General features: G+C 35.3%; 2 protein-coding genes across 6 annotated transcripts; one reads left to right on the plus strand and one right to left on the minus strand.

Moving 5' to 3' along the window:
• The first annotated feature begins 230 nt into the window (after nucleotides 1-230).
• Nucleotides 231-6,693, plus strand: LOC107274364 (aspartate--tRNA ligase, cytoplasmic). Of its 3 annotated transcripts, XR_003061785.1 has the most exons (13): nucleotides 231-361; nucleotides 770-807; nucleotides 2,446-2,530; nucleotides 2,597-2,783; nucleotides 2,859-2,961; nucleotides 3,050-3,371; nucleotides 3,456-3,627; nucleotides 3,704-3,851; nucleotides 3,940-4,129; nucleotides 4,211-4,291; nucleotides 4,367-4,478; nucleotides 4,559-4,789; nucleotides 6,381-6,693. XR_003061785.1 is itself a non-coding variant. In XM_015753419.2 (12 exons), the coding sequence occupies exons 2-12, from the start codon at nucleotides 770-772 to the stop codon at nucleotides 4,720-4,722; spliced, it is 1,602 nt and encodes a 533-aa protein (XP_015608905.1). In that variant the 5' UTR covers nucleotides 231-361; the 3' UTR covers nucleotides 4,723-4,873. The 3 variants fall into 3 exon arrangements, 2 of the variants coding, with proteins under 2 accessions (XP_015608905.1, XP_015608906.1); XM_015753419.2 differs by lacking the exon at nucleotides 6,381-6,693 and having other exon boundaries at nucleotides 4,559-4,873; XM_015753420.2 differs by lacking the exons at nucleotides 231-361; nucleotides 6,381-6,693 and adding an exon at nucleotides 430-684 and having other exon boundaries at nucleotides 4,559-4,873.
• Nucleotides 6,694-7,628: 935 nt separating this feature from the next.
• On the minus strand, nucleotides 7,629-18,225 carry LOC107274363. Of its 3 annotated transcripts, none has more exons than XM_015753418.2 (7): nucleotides 17,505-18,225; nucleotides 17,157-17,411; nucleotides 16,905-17,097; nucleotides 16,618-16,831; nucleotides 16,081-16,202; nucleotides 13,216-15,997; nucleotides 7,629-9,058 (listed from the first exon to the last, which is right to left on the minus strand). In XM_015753418.2, the coding sequence occupies exons 1-6, from the start codon at nucleotides 17,909-17,911 to the stop codon at nucleotides 13,235-13,237; spliced, it is 3,954 nt and encodes a 1,317-aa protein (XP_015608904.1). In that variant the 5' UTR covers nucleotides 17,912-18,225; the 3' UTR covers nucleotides 7,629-9,058; nucleotides 13,216-13,234. The 3 variants fall into 3 exon arrangements, with proteins under 3 accessions (XP_015608904.1, XP_015608903.1, XP_015608902.1); XM_015753417.2 differs by lacking the exon at nucleotides 7,629-9,058 and adding an exon at nucleotides 12,963-13,128; XM_015753416.2 differs by lacking the exon at nucleotides 7,629-9,058 and having other exon boundaries at nucleotides 12,963-15,997.
• Between the last annotated feature and the right edge of the window lie 1,398 nt (nucleotides 18,226-19,623).

A 19,623-nucleotide genomic window follows, 5' to 3' on the forward strand; every position in this document is an offset into this window, starting at 1 on the left:
TTAAAGTTTCAAGCTGCTTGCTGCTCGCTTCTCGCTTCCCGCTGCTTTCGGTCTGAATGAGCCGTAACTCAAATGTAGTGAAAATACGAAAAGTGAATAGCTGTTAACCAATCGTTGTGCTTATCTTCTTTTGAACCTAATACGCGATTGGCTAACAGCTATTTACTTTTCGTATTTTCACTACGTTTGAGTTATACAATTGATCCCCAATGTACTTCAGTGAACTAAGTTCAGGCATATGTCTTCATTTGAGGATAAAGCCATAAGAAAAAGAAGGAAGGGAATTCAGTTTTTTTAGCATGCCACATAATCTATTTGGGGAATATCGGAGCAGTTATTGTCACGTGTAATTAAACTGAAGGCATGTAAATACTACTATTTTTTATTAATTTCTATTAAGATATTGCATATATTCACCGAAGAGATATTAGTAAGGGCCACCCTGATTGTACTTTGAGTGTATGGTTACTGTACACAGTAGGCACTAGAGGTTCTGGAGGGGGTTAAAATGCCCTACAATTCGTTTCAGCTACAGAGTAGATAGGAGTCAGTATTCTACTGCTCTTAACCAATATCTCCTCGTTGGTGCTACACACCCAAATCTGGCCTGATAGTTGTGTGTTAAATTTTTACATCACACATGCCGAGTTAATTCATTTTTTTAAAATTATCTATGATAATAAAGTAACGTATGATTTTATTGAAGTGATATAATCGACGTATTTTGATCGTTTTTTTTATTGATATGAAATTGTGCAACTTGTTGCAGATGGCTGAGGATGAACCAGTTGCACCTGTCCCAGAGGGGTATAATATATTTTATAATTACTTTTTTTAAATAAAATATTTTGTTGTAAATACTAGCATTGCCACTCTCATATATCTTTTATGAACTATTAACCTTCAGACTGCCAGTAAAATGAGTCGAAAAGTTCCGCAGACTTGCCCCGAAAAATTATATATATCAGGTGTACCTTATATGAAGTTATTGACAACGTCCGAGCCACTATAGTGGCTTTCCGGCGGGGAAGAGTAGGCAGAAATGAAAAATTGTTCACTTTCGCAAATGAAGTGTTTCTAAGGGTATTTGAGGTCGCTGATTACAATTATGAATTTAGATTTTGAAAATTTGCAACGGTTGAACCATTATTGAAACCCGAACTTGAGCAAATGTTGGAAATTTTGTAATTTTCCTTTAGCATTACCCAGAGCTAACAATGTGGACGAAGAAAATATTTGCAGTTCTTATTTTTTTGTTTTTTCTTTTGGTTGTTTTTTTGTTTGTTTTTGTTTATAATTTCTTTATTACTTCAGGACAGGTGAATATTCTTGTACAGGTCCCTGTTAGTGTTTAAGCCACTAGTGGCTTGCCGGCAGTCTAAAAGTTAAAAATGCAAAGATAATGCAGACATGTGATTATTTCTAATAACATTTGGTCAGTCAAAATCAATAGTTAAATAGTAAAAACACGAATCATTTACATTATTGATTTGTACAATAATATTAATTACCATAAGAAATATTTGTTTCATCCGATAACTTTTATCTGAATCGAAGCTTAATATATGTAGTAAAACTGCAGAATGCAACTTCTTCTTAAAGTGCTTCATGTTAAAAAAAAAATGAATAACCTATAGGTAATTTCAAGAAGGAGTTGTATATTGCAGTTTACTAACATATCTAATTTACACTAATTAGCCATAAGAATTTGATATTACAGTAACTCTTTTCTATATCCATGTTTTAATATCAATTGATATGGAAAAGTTGTATTAAATCCACTAAGTTATATCATAAATACACAATTTCATGCTTGTAATTTTGAGTCTCCTGTCATGTAATACCATGAGAGGTTATTACATCATAATAATCATGCACTTAGGCAACTTCAAAAAACAATTTCATACTCTGCAAGCTTTATAAGATTAATTTGATATGCATACATAATATACATCTATTAAGTAAATTTGACTTAATATTTCTTTCTTATCATCTACTTTATATTTGCTATATCTATAGAAGTGTTATAAATAAACTGCACAAAAAGAGAGTGACGTGATTATTCGGTTTTCTACTGTAATTGTTGAAACATATATATCTATTTCATAGTTCAGTATCAATGATGCAAGAGCAAAGTTCAAGTATTTCATAAAGGGACAAAACATTAAACTCACATGGTCATTTATCTAGCAACAAATAAATGGTTCGTTTAATTGCTTTTTAGAAAGTAATATTGTGAGCTGTATTTTTGCAAATCCATTAATTTTATTGTGAGGTGCGACTTCATAACACTTCATATCTTTAATAATTTTTATGAGCAACAAAAATATTGCAATTCAAAGTCAGTATTGGTCCTCTATCTTTGGAAGCTTGAATAAAGGAGAAAAACAGTGTAGTACAATTTACTTGAAACAGCCCACATTGTATAATCTCTCTATTTTACAGAGGAGAACCTTCAAAGAAGGCTTTGAAGAAACAACTGAAAGAAGCTGAGAAGACTGCAAAAAAAGCTGAACGTAAAGCACAAAATGTAAATTAATTGTTAACATTAATCTTTATGATTTTTTAAATCATTTATCAATAATTGTATTTTCAGGAATCTCAGCAAACAAGTAATGATGTTGGACTGGACATTTCATTGGAAAGATATGGGCAGTTTGATATGATTCAGAGTAAGGAGCAACATGAGGAGAGAAAATTTATGCACGTTAAAGATTTGAATCCAACTGTAGCTGATCAAACCATGTGGTTTCGAGGTCGCGTGCACACGAGCAGAGCTAAAGGTGTGAATATGGTCATAGAATACGTGTTATTACTATAAACTTAACTATAATTTCTTAGTAATTTAACACTTTTAGGGAAACAATGCTTCATTGTGCTGAGACAGCAGTCTTACACAGTTCAAGTTCTTATTGCTGTAAATGAAAAGATAAGCAAGCAAATGGTTAAGTTTTGTTCAAAGTAAGTATATTAATGTCAATGAAGTACAATGGCCTTAAATTGGTTTTACATCATTTTTAAGCTTATAGATATTTTCACTTTTTTGCAGCATAACCAAAGAATCCATTATAGATGTGGAGGCAATAATAAAGACTGTTCCAAAAAAAATCGAGTCCTGCTCGCAAAAGGATATAGAATTACACGTAGAACAAATATTTGTAGTTAGTGCAGCTAAGTCACAACTACCACTTCAAATAGAAGATGCTTCAAGACCTGTTACAGAATCTGATGAGAATAGTTTAAATATTCGTGTCAATCAAGACACCAGATTAGATAACAGGGTCCTCGATTTGCGTACTCCAGCCAATCAAGCTATTTTTCGTGTAGAAGCTGGGGTTTGTAAACTCTTCCGTGATATTCTCACAAAGAAAGTATGTTGTCGAATTTTGATTCGCATATTTTTCATTTTTGCGAAAGAGATTGATTTACTACTATTCATATGGTTAATTTGCCAGGGATTTGTGGAAATTCACACACCGAAGATTATCTCTGCAGCTAGTGAAGGTGGTGCTAATGTTTTTACTGTTTCCTACTTCAAAGGATTTGCATACTTGGCCCAGTCCCCACAGTTATACAAGCAAATGGCCATAGCTGCAGATTTCGATAAAGTTTTCACCGTTGGTGCAGGTGTTCTTTTGTAACAATACTATTTCTAGTTTTCTTATTTTTAACTCTTGTTCATCTACATATATTATGTACTCAGTGTTTAGGGCGGAGGATTCCAACACGCACAGGCACTTAACGGAATTTGTAGGACTTGACTTGGAAATGGCATTTAAGTATCACTACCATGAAGTCGTCGATACTATTGGACAAATGTTCACTGAATTGTTCAGAGGATTGCGCGACAAGTCAGTAAAATTATATTAGTGCAATATATGATTGTTAATGTCAAATCATTGTAAGTCAAGTACTTATATCGATGAACAATATTCACAGTTATGCTGATGAGATAGTTGCTGTTAATCAACAATACGCGGTGGAACCATTTAAGTTTCTGGATCCTCCATTAAAATTGGAATTTCCACAGGCTATAGAATTATTAGCTGAATCAGGAGTCATTATCGGATCCGAGGATGATTTATCAACGCCTGACGAGAAGCTTTTAGGAAAACTCGTAAGAGCAAAGGTGGATATGAATATGACATATTTAAAACATGTAAACATACGTTACATAGCCAAACATTAACATCAAAGTTTTATATTGCAGTATGGAACGGACTTCTACATATTGGATAAGTATCCTCTGGCTGTAAGACCTTTTTACACGATGCCCGATCCTAATAATCCTGTAAGTTACATATAAAAGATACTCATGTCTCATTCACATTTTGTAACATTTTACGAACACATGTTGTCATTTCAGAAAGCATCGAATTCTTACGACATGTTTATGCGCGGTGAGGAAATTATATCTGGTGCTCAACGTATCCATGATCCGGATTTTCTAACTGAAAGGGCTAAATATCACGGAATTGGTAAATGTCATTTTTAATGTTGAATATGCATATATTGTATTAAAGTCTACGCTATACTTTAATTACAACATTTATTTCAGACCTTGATAAAATAAAAGCCTATATAGATGCGTTCAGATATGGTTGTCCACCACATGCCGGTGGCGGAATAGGAATGGAGCGGGTGGTTATGTTGTATCTTGGACTAGACAACATAAGGAAAGTTTCGATGTTTCCACGTGATCCCAAACGCTTAACTCCTTAATACAGCCTGTTTTGTAATCTGACTCATGCTTCTGCGAAGCTCAATATTTAGAAGACCCAAAGAGAGGGTACAAATTTGAATGTTTTTAATACTTGATGAGTATAGGCAAAAATGTGTAGACATTTATAATAAATGTAAATTCTCAAAACAATGATTTCTTATTTGACATTTTGCGCTTTACTATCATCTCATAATCTCAATGAATTTTGTAAAGATCTGGAAAGTTTGCAAATAATCCAATCCTTAGCAAATAACACGTAGCCTTTATAAAATCATGGTAATATATGCTAAAGTAAAAAAAAAATAAAATATATTTCCGTACAAAACATGCATATATGTATATACTTTGTGACAAAACTGGTATGCAGAGCCATACGTTATGGGTCAGAGACTTCATTGAATTGTATATATAATTTATAATAATCATATAATTATACAGGGTATTTCATTTTAAATGACTCATTGGAATATCTTACGATCCGAGGATCTAATCGAAAAAAGTTTCCTATAAAAGTGTCATGGTTTCGAGGGGGAAATGTGGAAAAAACATGAAAGAAAATGTAGAATTTGAAATTGTGATTTTACAGTAAGAAACGCTTTTTTTTAATAGAATCATTTTTCTCTTTTCTTTTTTCAAGTTTCTCTGTTAAAAACTCAACCGAGTTATCAGTCGGAGAATTCTACGTCCGTGGCCACCAAGATCTCCAGATCGTACATCCCTCGATTTTTATCTCTGGGGATTTTTGAAAGATTCCGTATATCCTGAACCACAGACGACGCGGGAAGATTTTATGAATCTCATTCGAAACGCGTGCAGGGAGATCCCGCCGTATATTCTGCTGAGCACCGTCGACAGTTTTGGACGGCGAGTACGAATGTGTCAAGCTGTCGACGTGGATGTGTTCGAGCATCTCTATAAGAGACTCTTCTTCATCTCGCCCTTACACACACATACATACATACGCACGCATTATAGAGAGGGTTTCGAGTCGTTAAATAGTACGGAAGTGACAAGCCGTGGAGACTTGATCTCTATGGATTGCACACATGGGATACTATAAATTTTACCTCCTCGCGGTGCATCTTGGGTAACGCTAAAACAATGTTCGTGACTTAACGTCTATTCTCTGCTTCATTTTCAGCACAGAATGCAGAGACTTTCAGAAGAAAACTGAGTTTATCAGATCGCAAATTCTTATACCACACAATTGGACCATAACGTCATTAAAGTACGCTTGCTGTCGCATAAAATACACGTTCCTCCGGCCCCTTAGCTAAATCCATGCATTCTTTATGTAAACAATAACAATGTTAATGCCAAAAATAACATTAGTTAATTAAAAAACGTTCTGGATATTGATTTTAGCTATTCAATTCAAGGAAACATCGTTAACCTTTGAGTTAGTCGAGAAATATTTCCTCTAAAAGTTATAGGTCTTTAACCAAGGAACTTGGAAAAAATGATTCTATTGAAAAAAAGCGTTTCTTGCTGTAAGATCACCATTTAAAATTCTAAATTTTCTTTTATATTTTTCCACATTTCCCCCTCGAAAGCATATATTTTTATCGGAAACGTTTTTCGATTCAGATCGTAAGATATTCTAATGAATCATTTAAAATGGGACACCCTGTATACATCATATATTATATGTTTTCAGAGTGTTTACGACTAACCGCACGTGGGAACATTGTCGAACTCTTCATCAAAAATTAAAAAACACGTGTTTAAGGGTTTGTACTTTTTTAGGTCTAAATTTCGAGATAATTAGGATTAAAGTTTGAGAATATCAGCCGATCAGCGCTACGCTGGGCGAGCTTACCACTAGAATAACACGCCTCATTTCCCACCACTCGCCATCCTAGTCCATTCTCGAATTTATTTTAATCAATTCTTTATGAAATTAGGTATTTAATAATTAGTGAGACATATCTCCATACAAATGAAACGATTGCTTAACAGCAAAAACGGCTATCGTACATAGTATTATTGTTTAATATTTATTGACTCATCAATGAATGGTCTCTGTGCACATTTCTTATGCATTAATTATGTCAATTTTATACTTACGGCTATTCTCATTAGAAATTTTTCATCAAGTATTGATTAACAAAAAATGGAAGGTATGTCTTACTAATTATTAAACTAATTTGATAAAGAATTGATTAAAATTAGTTCTGAGAGGTATTCCGAAAAAGTAGAGTACTAAAGGCCATTCTACAATGCAATATAATAAGTAATAAGGAATAAGAAATAAGCAATAAGATCTTCATTTGATATTTACGTAATTCCATTGGATCCTCCAATCAAGAAGGAGAAAATCGTTTTTAAAACCGAGCGTTTACTAAGTCTCTACGATTTTTATGACGTCTTGGACATAGCAAGGATACGGAAGCGGTTGCTATTGTCTTTAAGGACTTCACGTAGCACGGAACGTGATGAGTAACATCGAGCATGCTCCGTTCCGTAATTTATAACGGCTTACGTTAAAAATACATAGCAACGATACGGAGCGGTTGCTAGGGTCGCTAAGGATTTGACGGAGCACGAAACGTCATTGTCAAATGTCATCACCTGTCACCTAGAGACTTAGTAAACGCTCGGTTTTAAAAACGATTTTCTCCTTCTTGATTGGAGGATCCAATGGAATTACGTAAATATCAAATGAAGATCTTATTGCTTATTTCTTATTCCTTATTACTTATTATATTGCATTGTAGAATGGCCTTTAGTACTCTACTTTTTCGGAATACCTCTCAGAACTAATTTTAATCAATTCTTTATCAAATTAGTTTAATAATTAGTAAGACATACCTTCCATTTTTTGTTAATCAATACTTGATGAAAAATTTCTAAAAGTAAAGCTGTTCGGTACAAAGGGGCAAATACTCTGATACCCTTTCCAAAAGTTTCAACTTTCCAGGTCCAATGGTTTGGGCAGGTCATCTATTATCTCTAAGTTAGTGACTCAGTAGGATTTTATATATAAAAAAGATTAAGTTGTGCATGTAAAACAATAACAGCACTTGCTGTAGTTCAGTATATCCGGTTTCAAAATAACAGATGTGTAAAATAAAATATTTTTTACAAAAGCATGTACATAAGTTATGGCTGCTTATGTTCAATAAAAGAAAACGTTATTCGTTAGGCCATATAATATTAACATTTTATTTATCGTCATGTGGTAATTATAAATTATACAAAATTATATATATCTTGTATTTTGTATATATCCTACCTAGGGTTCATTCATTTCCTCGCTACTGTGTATGAACTTTAATCAATCATTATTAATTACTAAGTGTATAAAGAATCATTACATCGTTCTGTGCAAAGTATCTAGACGATCGAAGCCTTTTCATTCCAGAAATAATTCATTCTCTCTCTCTCTCTCTCTCGCTTTTATGTGAACGAATCCGAAATACCATTAGGGAAACTAAATTGAATAAAATTAATTGACACTAATTGCTGGTTTTGCAAATTAAAAGACGATTAAAATGAGTTCACACGCACACATACTCAGATGAAAGATAAAGCAGAGCAAGCCTTATTAAGTACAGGAATAATAATAATTGCTCAATAATAATGAAAATTCATAATGATTCCGCGATCGAAGTCCACGAAAAATTAAGACCTGTCGTAGAATGAAAATGTTTTTAGGAAAACTGCACTTCCGTCAATTTTCCCGTAGTACACAAAAACATTTAAAAGTTAATAACTAGAAAAGACTTTTTCGCGGTGATAATAAAAGGGCAATATTTTTTAACAAATTAGCAAAGGAATGAAAATTTGCTCAATCGTTTTTTCAATTTTCTTCATTTTCTATAAATACTTCGAATTTCAATGAACGGATTAGAAAGACAAGCAAGATGAAGATGCATCATAAGAATATGGAATTGTTGTTTAAGAAAAATTATTGAGTTGCGTGCGTGTGAATTCACATATATCACAGTTTACTAATTCAACGATAAGTAATAGAATTAATAACTGGTAAAAATGCTTGATATATACACACACGGACATATACATTATAACACATATGTGTGCGCAGTTGTATATAAGATAATTGCTGTCATAACAATGTAGCCATCATTCTCAGCTATATAGTTTACAGCATCTTTAAGGAGGCAATATCACTGCTAAAATGTATCAATTTTTGTTATTATTATTATTATTATTAACGTGTTTTATAAAGATCGAAAACTTATTCATACGTGCATTCTTTGTTATTCTATTACACTATTTCTGTAAATATTGTGTATAACATGTGGCGAGTATGTAAGCTGGCTTTTCTCTTTCCTGACAGCCGACCTCAGAGTTTTTCTTCATGAGTGTGATCTGATGATGACAAAATATACCGTACAATTAAAATTAAATAAAGTGTAGGTGATGTAAAAAAAAAAGGAGCAGATAATAGAATTTTGTACGTGCATATTCCATTACTTTCTCGATTACAGTGCACATCAAACAGGTGAAGCTTCAAAGAATTACGACGTGCAGTTTATATAATGTTGGACAAATATATGGCAGCTAACGTAATTTTTGTAGAAGATGAAAAAGGAAAAACAAGGAACAGAGAGAATAACGAAAATTCTTGAGGAATAGGAATTATAGAAAGATTGCTCTTCTCAAATAATGTGAGAAAAAACTAAAGGCGCGATATCTTTCGTCTTTGACAATGAGTCGTTTTCAAAATATATCATTTGGGAAGAAAATACATCTTGGTGGCCTAGTTAAAACTAAGCCTCCCTATTTCACTGTTACAGCTTAGTTTCAGCTAGACCTTTCGGTATATAATCTAAAAGTGTTGGAAATTCACGCTATGCGAAATAACGAACAAGGAAATATTCTTATAATTTAAGATCAAATTTAATATTAGGGGGAGGCGAAGGGGGAAATGATACATAAGAAATAGAAATTCAGAAACGTTTGACTATTCAAATAGTATTTCTTTTCATTTTAAGATGAAAACAAGTCTTATATCTCGTGAAAATAAAATTTCGTATTTAAAAATAAACTAAGTCGTATTATCATTTCGAAGATTTCATTCATAATAAAACTGCACGCCGTATATATTGTGGTCGTGATCGTCATAGTTATAGTCATCGTCATCATTAGCATCGATGTATCGTCAGTGAATTCACAATCTTTATTAACCCTTCACTAAGAGAAAAGACGAATTGCCAGAAACAAGAAAGGGATTGATAACCAAAAGCGTTCTCAACGATTTGTTGCCTCGTTAATTTCAGCTAAGGGAGAAAAAAGAAGACCGCTTTTTTCCTCCCTTACAAAAGAAATTTTACGAGACAAACATGCAAGTAGGAATTTGTGGGAAAGAGTAACTCTTAGAATTTCTAAATGTTTCAATTCGTTTAAATTCACATTGGTAAGTTCGATACATCTGTCGGGGCGTATTCGGAAACTGCATTAGTGGTAATTCTGACGCATTGCGTCTTTTTTTATCAGCGTTATTATGAGCAAGATGGAATGATACCAGAGTGGGCTCTAGTAAGGTTTTAAACGTATTACTCGCGGCTTTCATTTGCTCGCATCGTTACTTCAACAGGGAAAAATTTATAGAACTTGTCGTCAGGATCAAATTAATAACCGTCCATAATAATGCTGTATCATTCTAGCAGCTTAAATAATAATGACCTCTCTTCTTATAATTTATAAATAAAAGTCTTTTGCCGGGCTCTTTATGCGATTCGCATTCCAATGTATGTATCTGGATATATAATTCGAGAACTACGTCATGCATATCCTAAATCCTAATATTTTTTCATCATTTTTGTCTTTTCTTTGCGATCTACGATAAAGGGAGAAGATAGCAGTTGGATATTTAATGTGTTGTGTAAAGGAGAAAGTGAGAGAACGAGGGAGAATGAGATAAACAGAAATACTGTGACTAAATAAGAAATAATATTTTAGATATCTCTCGCTGTCTAACTGTGTTCCTTTTTCATTATATTCTTTTTTTTCATTCATTATTTCCAATAAGTTCACTTTCTCATTGCCCACACTCTTTTTTTTGCTCTTTATCAGGTAAGACACGTTGTAAATAAACTACATAATCTTTATAGTAAATACGTTTCTATCTACCAACACAGTGTATTCCTGTTTGCGTTTAATATTTTCTGTTATCCGCTATTTCCTATCCATTCTTTCTCTTTTTTCCTATATGTATATCTCGAATGTACGATTATATTCCATACGTCAAATCCTGATTATATGACTACATTAAATTATACATACATATCTCTAGTACGTTTGTGCGTGTAACAGTAAGTAATTATAATATGTATCCCTTTTCTACGTAGACAGATTTAAACCCGTTTATTCTTTAGTCGCATGCAGGCAATTAGTTCTCGATCGAATTTCGTAGGAATACTTCCAAGGGAATTAATATTTCATTAGAAGTATTTTCAGGCAATTGATGTCAAACGTGTACTGACTTCTTGACCAAAAGTATCTTTAGTTACGTTATTTTCTTATTTTCCTTTCTCTTTCTTCGTTTTTTCTTCCTCTTACCAGTGCAACGTGTGTATAAATATACCACTATTTTTGTTTTCGTGTGGACATAAACATTTGCATAGCTAATACCAGTTTTTTTTTCACTATCAGCAACGGGTCAATGACAGAGCACTTAGAATGTGTGCAAATCTTATCTTCTCTCATAATTTTGCATGGTCTTAAAAAATATTGTAGCCCCATTAAACATCACAAGTAACACTCCTTATTCAAATTTCTAGTATTGTGCATACGTTCAAACGTAATTGCGATAAGAGTTGGTGGCAATATGTAAATAAAAAAATGCGTCTGCACAAAACCAAACGACTAAGAGAGCGAATAAATTGTGTACAGAATGTAAAATAAATTTAAAATAAAAGAAGCTTGAGTGAAGACTGTTTAAGGGAATCTTGTTTGTGTGTTAGCTGCTACAATTGAAATATGAAATGCATAACGAATAATAGTGGGATTGTTTGAAACTATATATGAATGTATATAACAAATGAAAAAGGAAGAGATACGACAGTGAAACTTCAGGCGTGGCAGGTAATATGAGAATTTCAAGAAGAAAGAATTACAGTATCGTTAAATAAAAATGCAGCAATATAAATTAAAGACAGTTTCTTGGCTAATAACGCCTTCGAATCAATAACCGTGTTCAGCAGAAACACTCCCGGTTAGCAAATACATTTGAGTGATTTGACCAACCAAATGTATTTGCTTTCTTAGTGGTGTTTCTGGTGATACAGTCAATAACTGCATTCAAGCCGTATCCGAGCACATACTAATAATAGTATATGTCAACTATTTTTTTTTAAATAACCACCGTATGCTGCTTTTTTAAAGCTACCTCCCTCCATAAATTTGAATAAAAATTTTTCTTTCAACAATTAACGAATAAAATAGCTGACTGCACGTTCGACGCATTTATAAAAATAGGGCAATGACTTTTCTCTGGAGTTTTATCCTGATTTTCATGGTGTCCCGATCACACATGTGTCTTTATATATCATTTCCTTGCATCAACATTAGAAAGAATCATTGCAACGATTTGACATCTTTCAATACTTAGTTTGGTAAAAACTAATTTCGACAAGTTATGTATCGTTGACATTTTCATTTTTTCTTACAAATACCTTCCAGATCCAAGCTATCGTTACAATATTCATTGAGCACGCGCAAAAAGATTGCAATACTCTCCGGCCGAGAAATTGCACCCTATTAAATAATTTGTACAAATAAATTTTTGCTCCCTTTTCTACATTAAAACATCTATCTGCAGTTTATCCACGAGTAAAATATATTTTGAAGGAACCATCTCTCTATAACTTTCAACATAAAAGTGCTTGCTAATCCTCACATTCAACTCATGAATCAACTGTACGAATAAGCATCGAATCAATGTTGTTCGAACATCATTGAAACCTTATCCAAAAAAGAATACGATTTATAAAGATGAAAAAATGTTGAAGGAGTAATGACTAATAAAACGAAATATACATGCAATTAGGTACGTGGGGTATCTAGATTACGTAGAGAGGTACGTAGTGAGATAGGTAAATAGGTATGTATGTAAAAGGATACATAATAGAAAAAGGAAAAAAAAGAAGGGGCGATAAACGGATTAATTAAAGTTATACTGCCATAGTCTTGCGACGATGAATACGGTACTTATACCGGTGCGCTAATAAATATATGTGGTCAAAAAACAATCTCATTTGAAACACGTGACTTCTCGCACAAGCTCTTCTTTTACGTTTACGCTTACGTTTAAATTTATATGTACGTTTTCTTTTTATTCATTACGAGGGACATGTAGGAGAACCAGAGGATAATGCAATTGAAAAATAAAAATCTTCATCCTCCATGAAAGACAACCCCAGGAAGATTATAACTTTCTAAAATAAAACCATGAAAAATGCTTTTGTTATAAAATGAAGGTACAGCTAATTGCGGATTGTTTATGAGACTATAATAAATATTACCTCTCTTCAGGGTGAATCTTCAACAATTTGGTTCGGCGACCTCATTAAACAATGGGGTCAGGGAGTCAACGTCTGGGAGACTATCAAAATTCCCAAGGGGTACAAGATCATCCTGATTAGCCGCATCGGCATCCGCCAGGAAACTAGGTTCGAGAAGTTCCGTCACATTGCGACAAACGCTGCTAGAAGTGGAGTTGACATTGTTCGAATCTCCGTGAAGATTTAATGAATTTAGGGTAGGGCTAGAAAGCATTGGTTCATTGCTTTCGGTATAAGTCTCTCGTGGTGGCACTGTATGCAAGGGAGTTGACGGATACGATCTGGAGCCATTTGAATCCTCTGTGTATGTGGCGGGCGTGTATGTTGTAAGTGGCAATGGTAGAGGAGTATTAGGATAAGACCTAGAGTGAATTATCCTGTGCAACGTGCTGCTCATTGAAGGATCAAGAACCGCTGTTGGGTCAAGGATATTCCCATCCGCAAGGTTCAGATTTGAAGTCGGTAATTCCTCTAATATAATAGCATTAGGCTCTAACAATGTCTCCTCGTTCGAATTTTCCGGTAAGATCTGAAGACTTTGAGGAGTCTCTTCATTCAATATATTCAGTATATTTGTTATGTTCTCAGGACTGATTTCTTTGTCTCCTATAAGAAACTGCTGATTAGCAGATATCAGATTAGGATCTACATCCTCCAGTAGAAAGGTATTGTTGTCCGGTGCTCCTCCTATCGGCCCAAAATCATTAAACTCACTAGGAACTGGTGTGGCAGCTACAGAGCTGTTCGTTGAAGGGTTAAAGCTCTGGCTCTGGAGCGCAGTGACGTAATGCTGCGTTGTCGAGAGTGGAGACATTAGAGTTGGATTAACCATCCTATGTAAGGGAACGGATTGAGATCTATAGTACAGCAGCTCGGTGCTGAATGTTTTCCCGTCGTTAAATAATTCACTGATTTCTGGATCTGTTGGCTGATTATTTTTCTGGTAGATGTTTTTAATCTCCTGAAGATTCTCGTGGCTTGGGTAATTTATTAAAAGTTGCATTTGGGGTGCTATATCACTGTGTAATAAAGCTGCTGTATGTTCACTCACTCTTTCCTGTTTTGGAGAAATTCCTATGTTCTGATGTGGTGTATTTAATGTGGGTTGAACTTCTGTGGTTTTAATGTAACTCGTACAAGTTAGAGGTGACTGTGGTGCTGACATCTGTCGGGTTAACTCTGGTCCACTCGTAGGTACTACGAAAGTGTCGTTTCTACTGGAGTATGGCATGTTGCATGATATCGAACGCGATAAGCACTTTTGTGAAGTTCTTGAACGTGAACCACTAGCTTGAATATTACTCCGAGAACGAGGTACCGGGGTATTCCTGGGTGAGACAAAGGGACTGGCATTAGCTGAATTTGGCTTAGAAACTCGGCCATTTATTGGCGAGTGTGGTCCGGGCGATATTGGCGTAAAGTTAAATATACGACGACGTGTATTGGGACTTTGAGGTACGGTGTTCCCAATAGAGATGTTACTTGAATCCTGAATGTGCTCCACTACGTTCATCTCAAAACTCACTCTGCGCCTAGTATTAGCTTGATTCGGATGGTTCAGTAACGTGGGTAGTATCAGACCATGTTTTTGACTGATCTCTCTCTTTTCTGTAGGCTTTTCTATTTTTACATTCATCGCTAACAGAATATCTTCAGGTGGATGAGTAGCAGTACCTGCCTTTAAATTTTGTTGCAGCATCTTTCTTAACTGCGATACCTTATCCGACCGGGATATCTGTTCATTATCCGCAGCAAGATTATTGGCCTCTGCGTCAGAGCTGGATGAACTATTCTGCTGGAAGTACTGCACTAATTCTTCCTCTTGTTCCTGAGAATTATTCCCCCCGTTTAAGTAGTCATCCAACGCATCAGGATCTATTGTACAGAGCTTATCATTCCTATCAATCAAGATCGTGTTGTTTTGTAGTAATCGCATTTGATCCACTGAAGAATTCGTTGAAGGTTCCGTCGAAGACTCCGTTGAGGACCCTGTAGAAGATCCCGTAGAGGGTCCTGTTGATGTATCCGTTGCAAGTGGTCCTGTTGAAAGACGCGGCGTTACTTCTGTATTCATTGAGGTCCTTCCATCGAAGAGATCCGCGGGGCAGCCATTTGACTTGGTGTTATTCTCGGAATAATACGGGTATGTCTTGATATCACAGTTTTTTGAGAGACGCTCAATGGCAGCTCCTTCATTACTTTTGCATTTCATGGCTTGTTTTAGATCACTAGCCGGTATTACAGATATTTTTCCCGGACGCTGTATCGACGAGAGCCTTGGCAAAGACTCGTTAGATTGTTCCATCACGTTCACGAAAGACTGCGAGTCCGCGGCTGCAATTCTCGGCTGTTTATCGGGACTGGACTCCAATGATTGTGTCGGCACATTTGCGTTGGCACGCTTTCTGGAATTTTTCGATTTAACCTCTTTAGGCGAAATCGCACAGCAGCTTGTCACTACTTTAGACTTTCTATTACTCTGCACATCTTCGATCGATTGTAACACTAGATTATCACAGTTTGATTGCAGGGAGACGATGTTGCAGGGAGCATTATTAGTAGACTTGAGAACTTTCTTGTGTCGACTCGAAACAATAGCTGGTAGGTTTATAAGTTTGGTCGGAGCATTATGCCCGGTCGACGCGTTTGTACCTTGCGGTGACTGACTTGTTTTATTTGTCTTGCTTCCCTTGCTTCCTCCTACTCCCTTATTATTATCTACAGTCTTCTCTTTGTTCTGATTCTGAAACAATACAACATACGATTATTTTTAATGAATTCAAATATTATGTTTATGGTCTGGCGACAGTGTGCTTTGCTCATTACCTGTAAAACAGTATCGAGATGTCGATGTTTCTGATCCCGAATGTGTTCGCGTTGTTGTAGCTTACGTTGCAGCTGCAACTTTCCTGTGCTCGGCAAGTTGATCGTTGGTCCTGCAGTCATTTCTAGAAATTCATTCGTTTTGCTTGTCAAATACTCTTTTCAAAGAAAGGATTATTTATTTACAAGGAGGTTGGTCGATTATAGTGAAACGGTTAGAAATTAAACAAGATTTCATTTATTTCTGTGCGATATATTTACTGTAACAGTTTTAAGACGTTTAATACTATCGTTTTTTTTGAAAATTAAGGTTAAACTTAAAAGTTTATATACTCTTGTGTTTTCCACAAAAAAAAAACTATTTTATACATTGAGGGTATCTTATGCAAAAAAAAATCAAGAATTTTTGCGCCGTTTATCATTAGTATTAAAAAATATAGACGTAAATAATAGCTGAAAGTGTTTGGCTATGAATGTTGCCTACCAACTATTCTCGTCATATTGGTTAGTCAACCTCCTGAACAATATTATTTTACTTACCTTTATTAGATGTAACTTGAGTCTCTCCTGACGCATAGAGAATGCATACCGCAGCCAGAGATCTCGTATCTACGCAAAGATTATCTACGAGATGACGTGCTAGAGCGCACAAACTGGGAAATTTCAAACCTAACAATGTCTCAGCCCATTCTCTGATTAATGTTGAAGCTGCTCCTAACATTTCTTCTGTAATATTCTCTTCCATATCTTCATTCTAAAAATCCAGATTACATATAAAAGCTTAATATTTGCACGCATAGTGTTATTATATAACATTACAAGCTCACCAATTGAGCACCAGTCACTGCTGGTAGTGTAGGGGGATCAAGTTTAACTCTTTTGCGCATGCCTGCATAACAATAACGAGAATTTCCACGTGTACCTAGTCTTCGTGGGCGTACCCTGGGATATACTTGTTTCATAATTTTGCCAAAATCAGCTGTAGACACAGGTTTCATGGAGTTTCTTATGCAGAACATACTAGAAAGAAAGATTAATTTAAAGTTCAAATTGTAACATTATATGTTATAGAAACATACTTGTACTCATCGTAAACTTCTTGTTTTGGTAAAGACACATCGGGATCTTCCTCTAGGTGTGTCCTAATCCACATAATAGTCTGATGAATTTCATAACGGTTCCCAAGTGGATTTAACGGTTGCCTCAATGGATCTATTGTTCCCCCAGCATTTGTCATTGACATTGGGAGTTTCAGGTACAACAATAATTTCTCTTCTAGCTTAAGTTGTTCTATTTGTAAAAAGATTTCTTGAACACGACACTTTGAATCCTCACTATCGAAAGAAATAAAGGAACACCACTTTTAGCACCTACAGAACTCACTTTAGCAAAAAGGAATTGGTAGAGCAAAAAATATTATAACAAACCTTATAGTATCCTCGATCATGAGTCGGATTTTCTCATGTTTGCTAGCAGGTGCATGAGCCACAGCGGTGATCCTGGTAGTGAGTATGTCCTGGAGAAGCTCCCCGGCATGAAAGCCGTTCGGGATCCTGGCAGGCATGTTGCCACCAGATGCTTTTTGTTGATTCTGCTGATGCTGTTGTACCTGTCCGGGTGGATGTTGTTTTTGTTGCTGTAGCCTGATCTCTGGACAACCCCCGCCATCGGTGCCAGTACCACTGCCGTCACTGGGTCCCCCATTTTCGCCGCAAACGTCACTTCGCTCCCTTTTGATTTTCCTACCGTCGAACGCGCTACCATCTACACTATGTACAATTTTCGGAGGCTTGCTGAGCGGTGGTTTTGACTGATCATGATTATCAGCACTCATTGTCCCCCGAACTAGTTAATTATATACAATTCTATCACCTCCCGCTGAACGAGAGGACCCTACCATTTTGTCACAGTCAGCTGGACTACTTGTTAACATTGCTCTCACGGTGATCGCATGTACTATATCAGATGCTCCACTCGGCCGGCTTAAAGAATCACCGAAATACAAAAACTATACTCTATTTTACAATTAATTATTATTTGATAAGTGCATCTTTGCGATAGCTTTTTACTAAATTTATAATTTTTTACGTAGCAAAGAAACCTGGAATGATACTCTTACTAAAGATACTCCCGGAGTGGAGTATCTGTAGGGTAACTTTAGAGAGGTTTGCGTCAATACTTTAAAAAGCATAGAATAGATGCTTGAATATGAGAGAGGATACTTACATTTGAAATTTTCATGAATTTTTCCAAACATCGCTGAAAACACATTCAGTGACAGCTGGAATTAGTCTTAAACTATTTTAATTGGGAGTATTTTATTACTATTAGCTTTTTCTATTAATGAAAAATTTATATGACTACTATAAGTTGGTTATCTACCACCTTATATTATGTTTTTGTTAATTAATTATCTTTAATCCATCATTTATAAGTGTGATATTGTAGCTGTAATCTTTTTAAACAAAGGAAATCTACACAGTTCGTAATCAATCATTCCGAGTCTTCCTTCCACTCGAAGAAATTCTCTAAAAAAATTCATGAGAGAAGATTTATAACTCAGAGACTATTTAAATGTATACGAGTTTTTTTTATAGAATAAATATAAATATATAGAAGAATGGTTTAGTCCCCAGAAAGGAGTAAGAGCCCAAGGCTGCTCAGATCGCCGTATTTCTTGTTTTCTCCGACGTTAATCAAAGTATAATTTCAGAGGATCGATTGTGTAACTCAAATGTACTGAAAATACGAAAAATGAATAGCTGTTAGCTAACGTTGTTTTTGTCTTCTTTTGAACCTAACACCCGATTTACTAACAGCTATTCACTTTTCGTATTTCCCCTACATTTGAGTTACACAATCGACTCCCAGGTTATTCTATCTTAAAACTATGGCTTAGTTTCCAATGTGAAGAGTTTCAACAGCATTAACCAATCATGTATAGGAGTTGAATGGAATTGACCAATAAAGCTGCTTGACTCTGTTTAAACTCTGCATGGTGGAAACTAGTAGCCGTATTCACAGAGATGAGTAGGGAGAATGCCCATGCGCCTGTTCTTGGTGGTCTCAATTTTTCTCTGGTTTCGGCGCGCCACCTTGGCGGAGGGCCCTCGAAGCAGTTCCACGTTTTTGATTGGTCGTGTATATATAGTAATACTACGCGTGATAATCTGGAGCTGTGTTTTGGCCCGACGACGCGCCACCTGAACGAGACTCTCGAACTAGTTGCACGTTTTAGATTGATCGAATGAATTCATGTGTTCCTCGAGATCCACGATTTTAAACCGGGTGAACACTCAAATAGGGAGACTTGAATCCATCCTTTCTTACTGCATATTACATAAACCGTAGTAATGAGCTAGTAAATTTTGCCGATGTTAATTCCCTTAATATCCATATGAAGCTTTGTAAATAATAGAGTGAGCAAATAAAACTTTAAACAAACCCTCGAACGTGAGTAACTACAGAAATATAAAGCTTCCAATTTCTACAGCACAATCGCTCGATAGCGTACGTGCTTGATGCTGGGTTAACGTCCGAGAATCT

This window comes from Cephus cinctus, unplaced genomic scaffold (assembly GCF_000341935.2).
Source record: "Cephus cinctus unplaced genomic scaffold, Ccin1 Ccin1_scaffold2918, whole genome shotgun sequence".
Lineage (NCBI taxonomy): Eukaryota > Metazoa > Arthropoda > Insecta > Hymenoptera > Cephidae > Cephus > Cephus cinctus.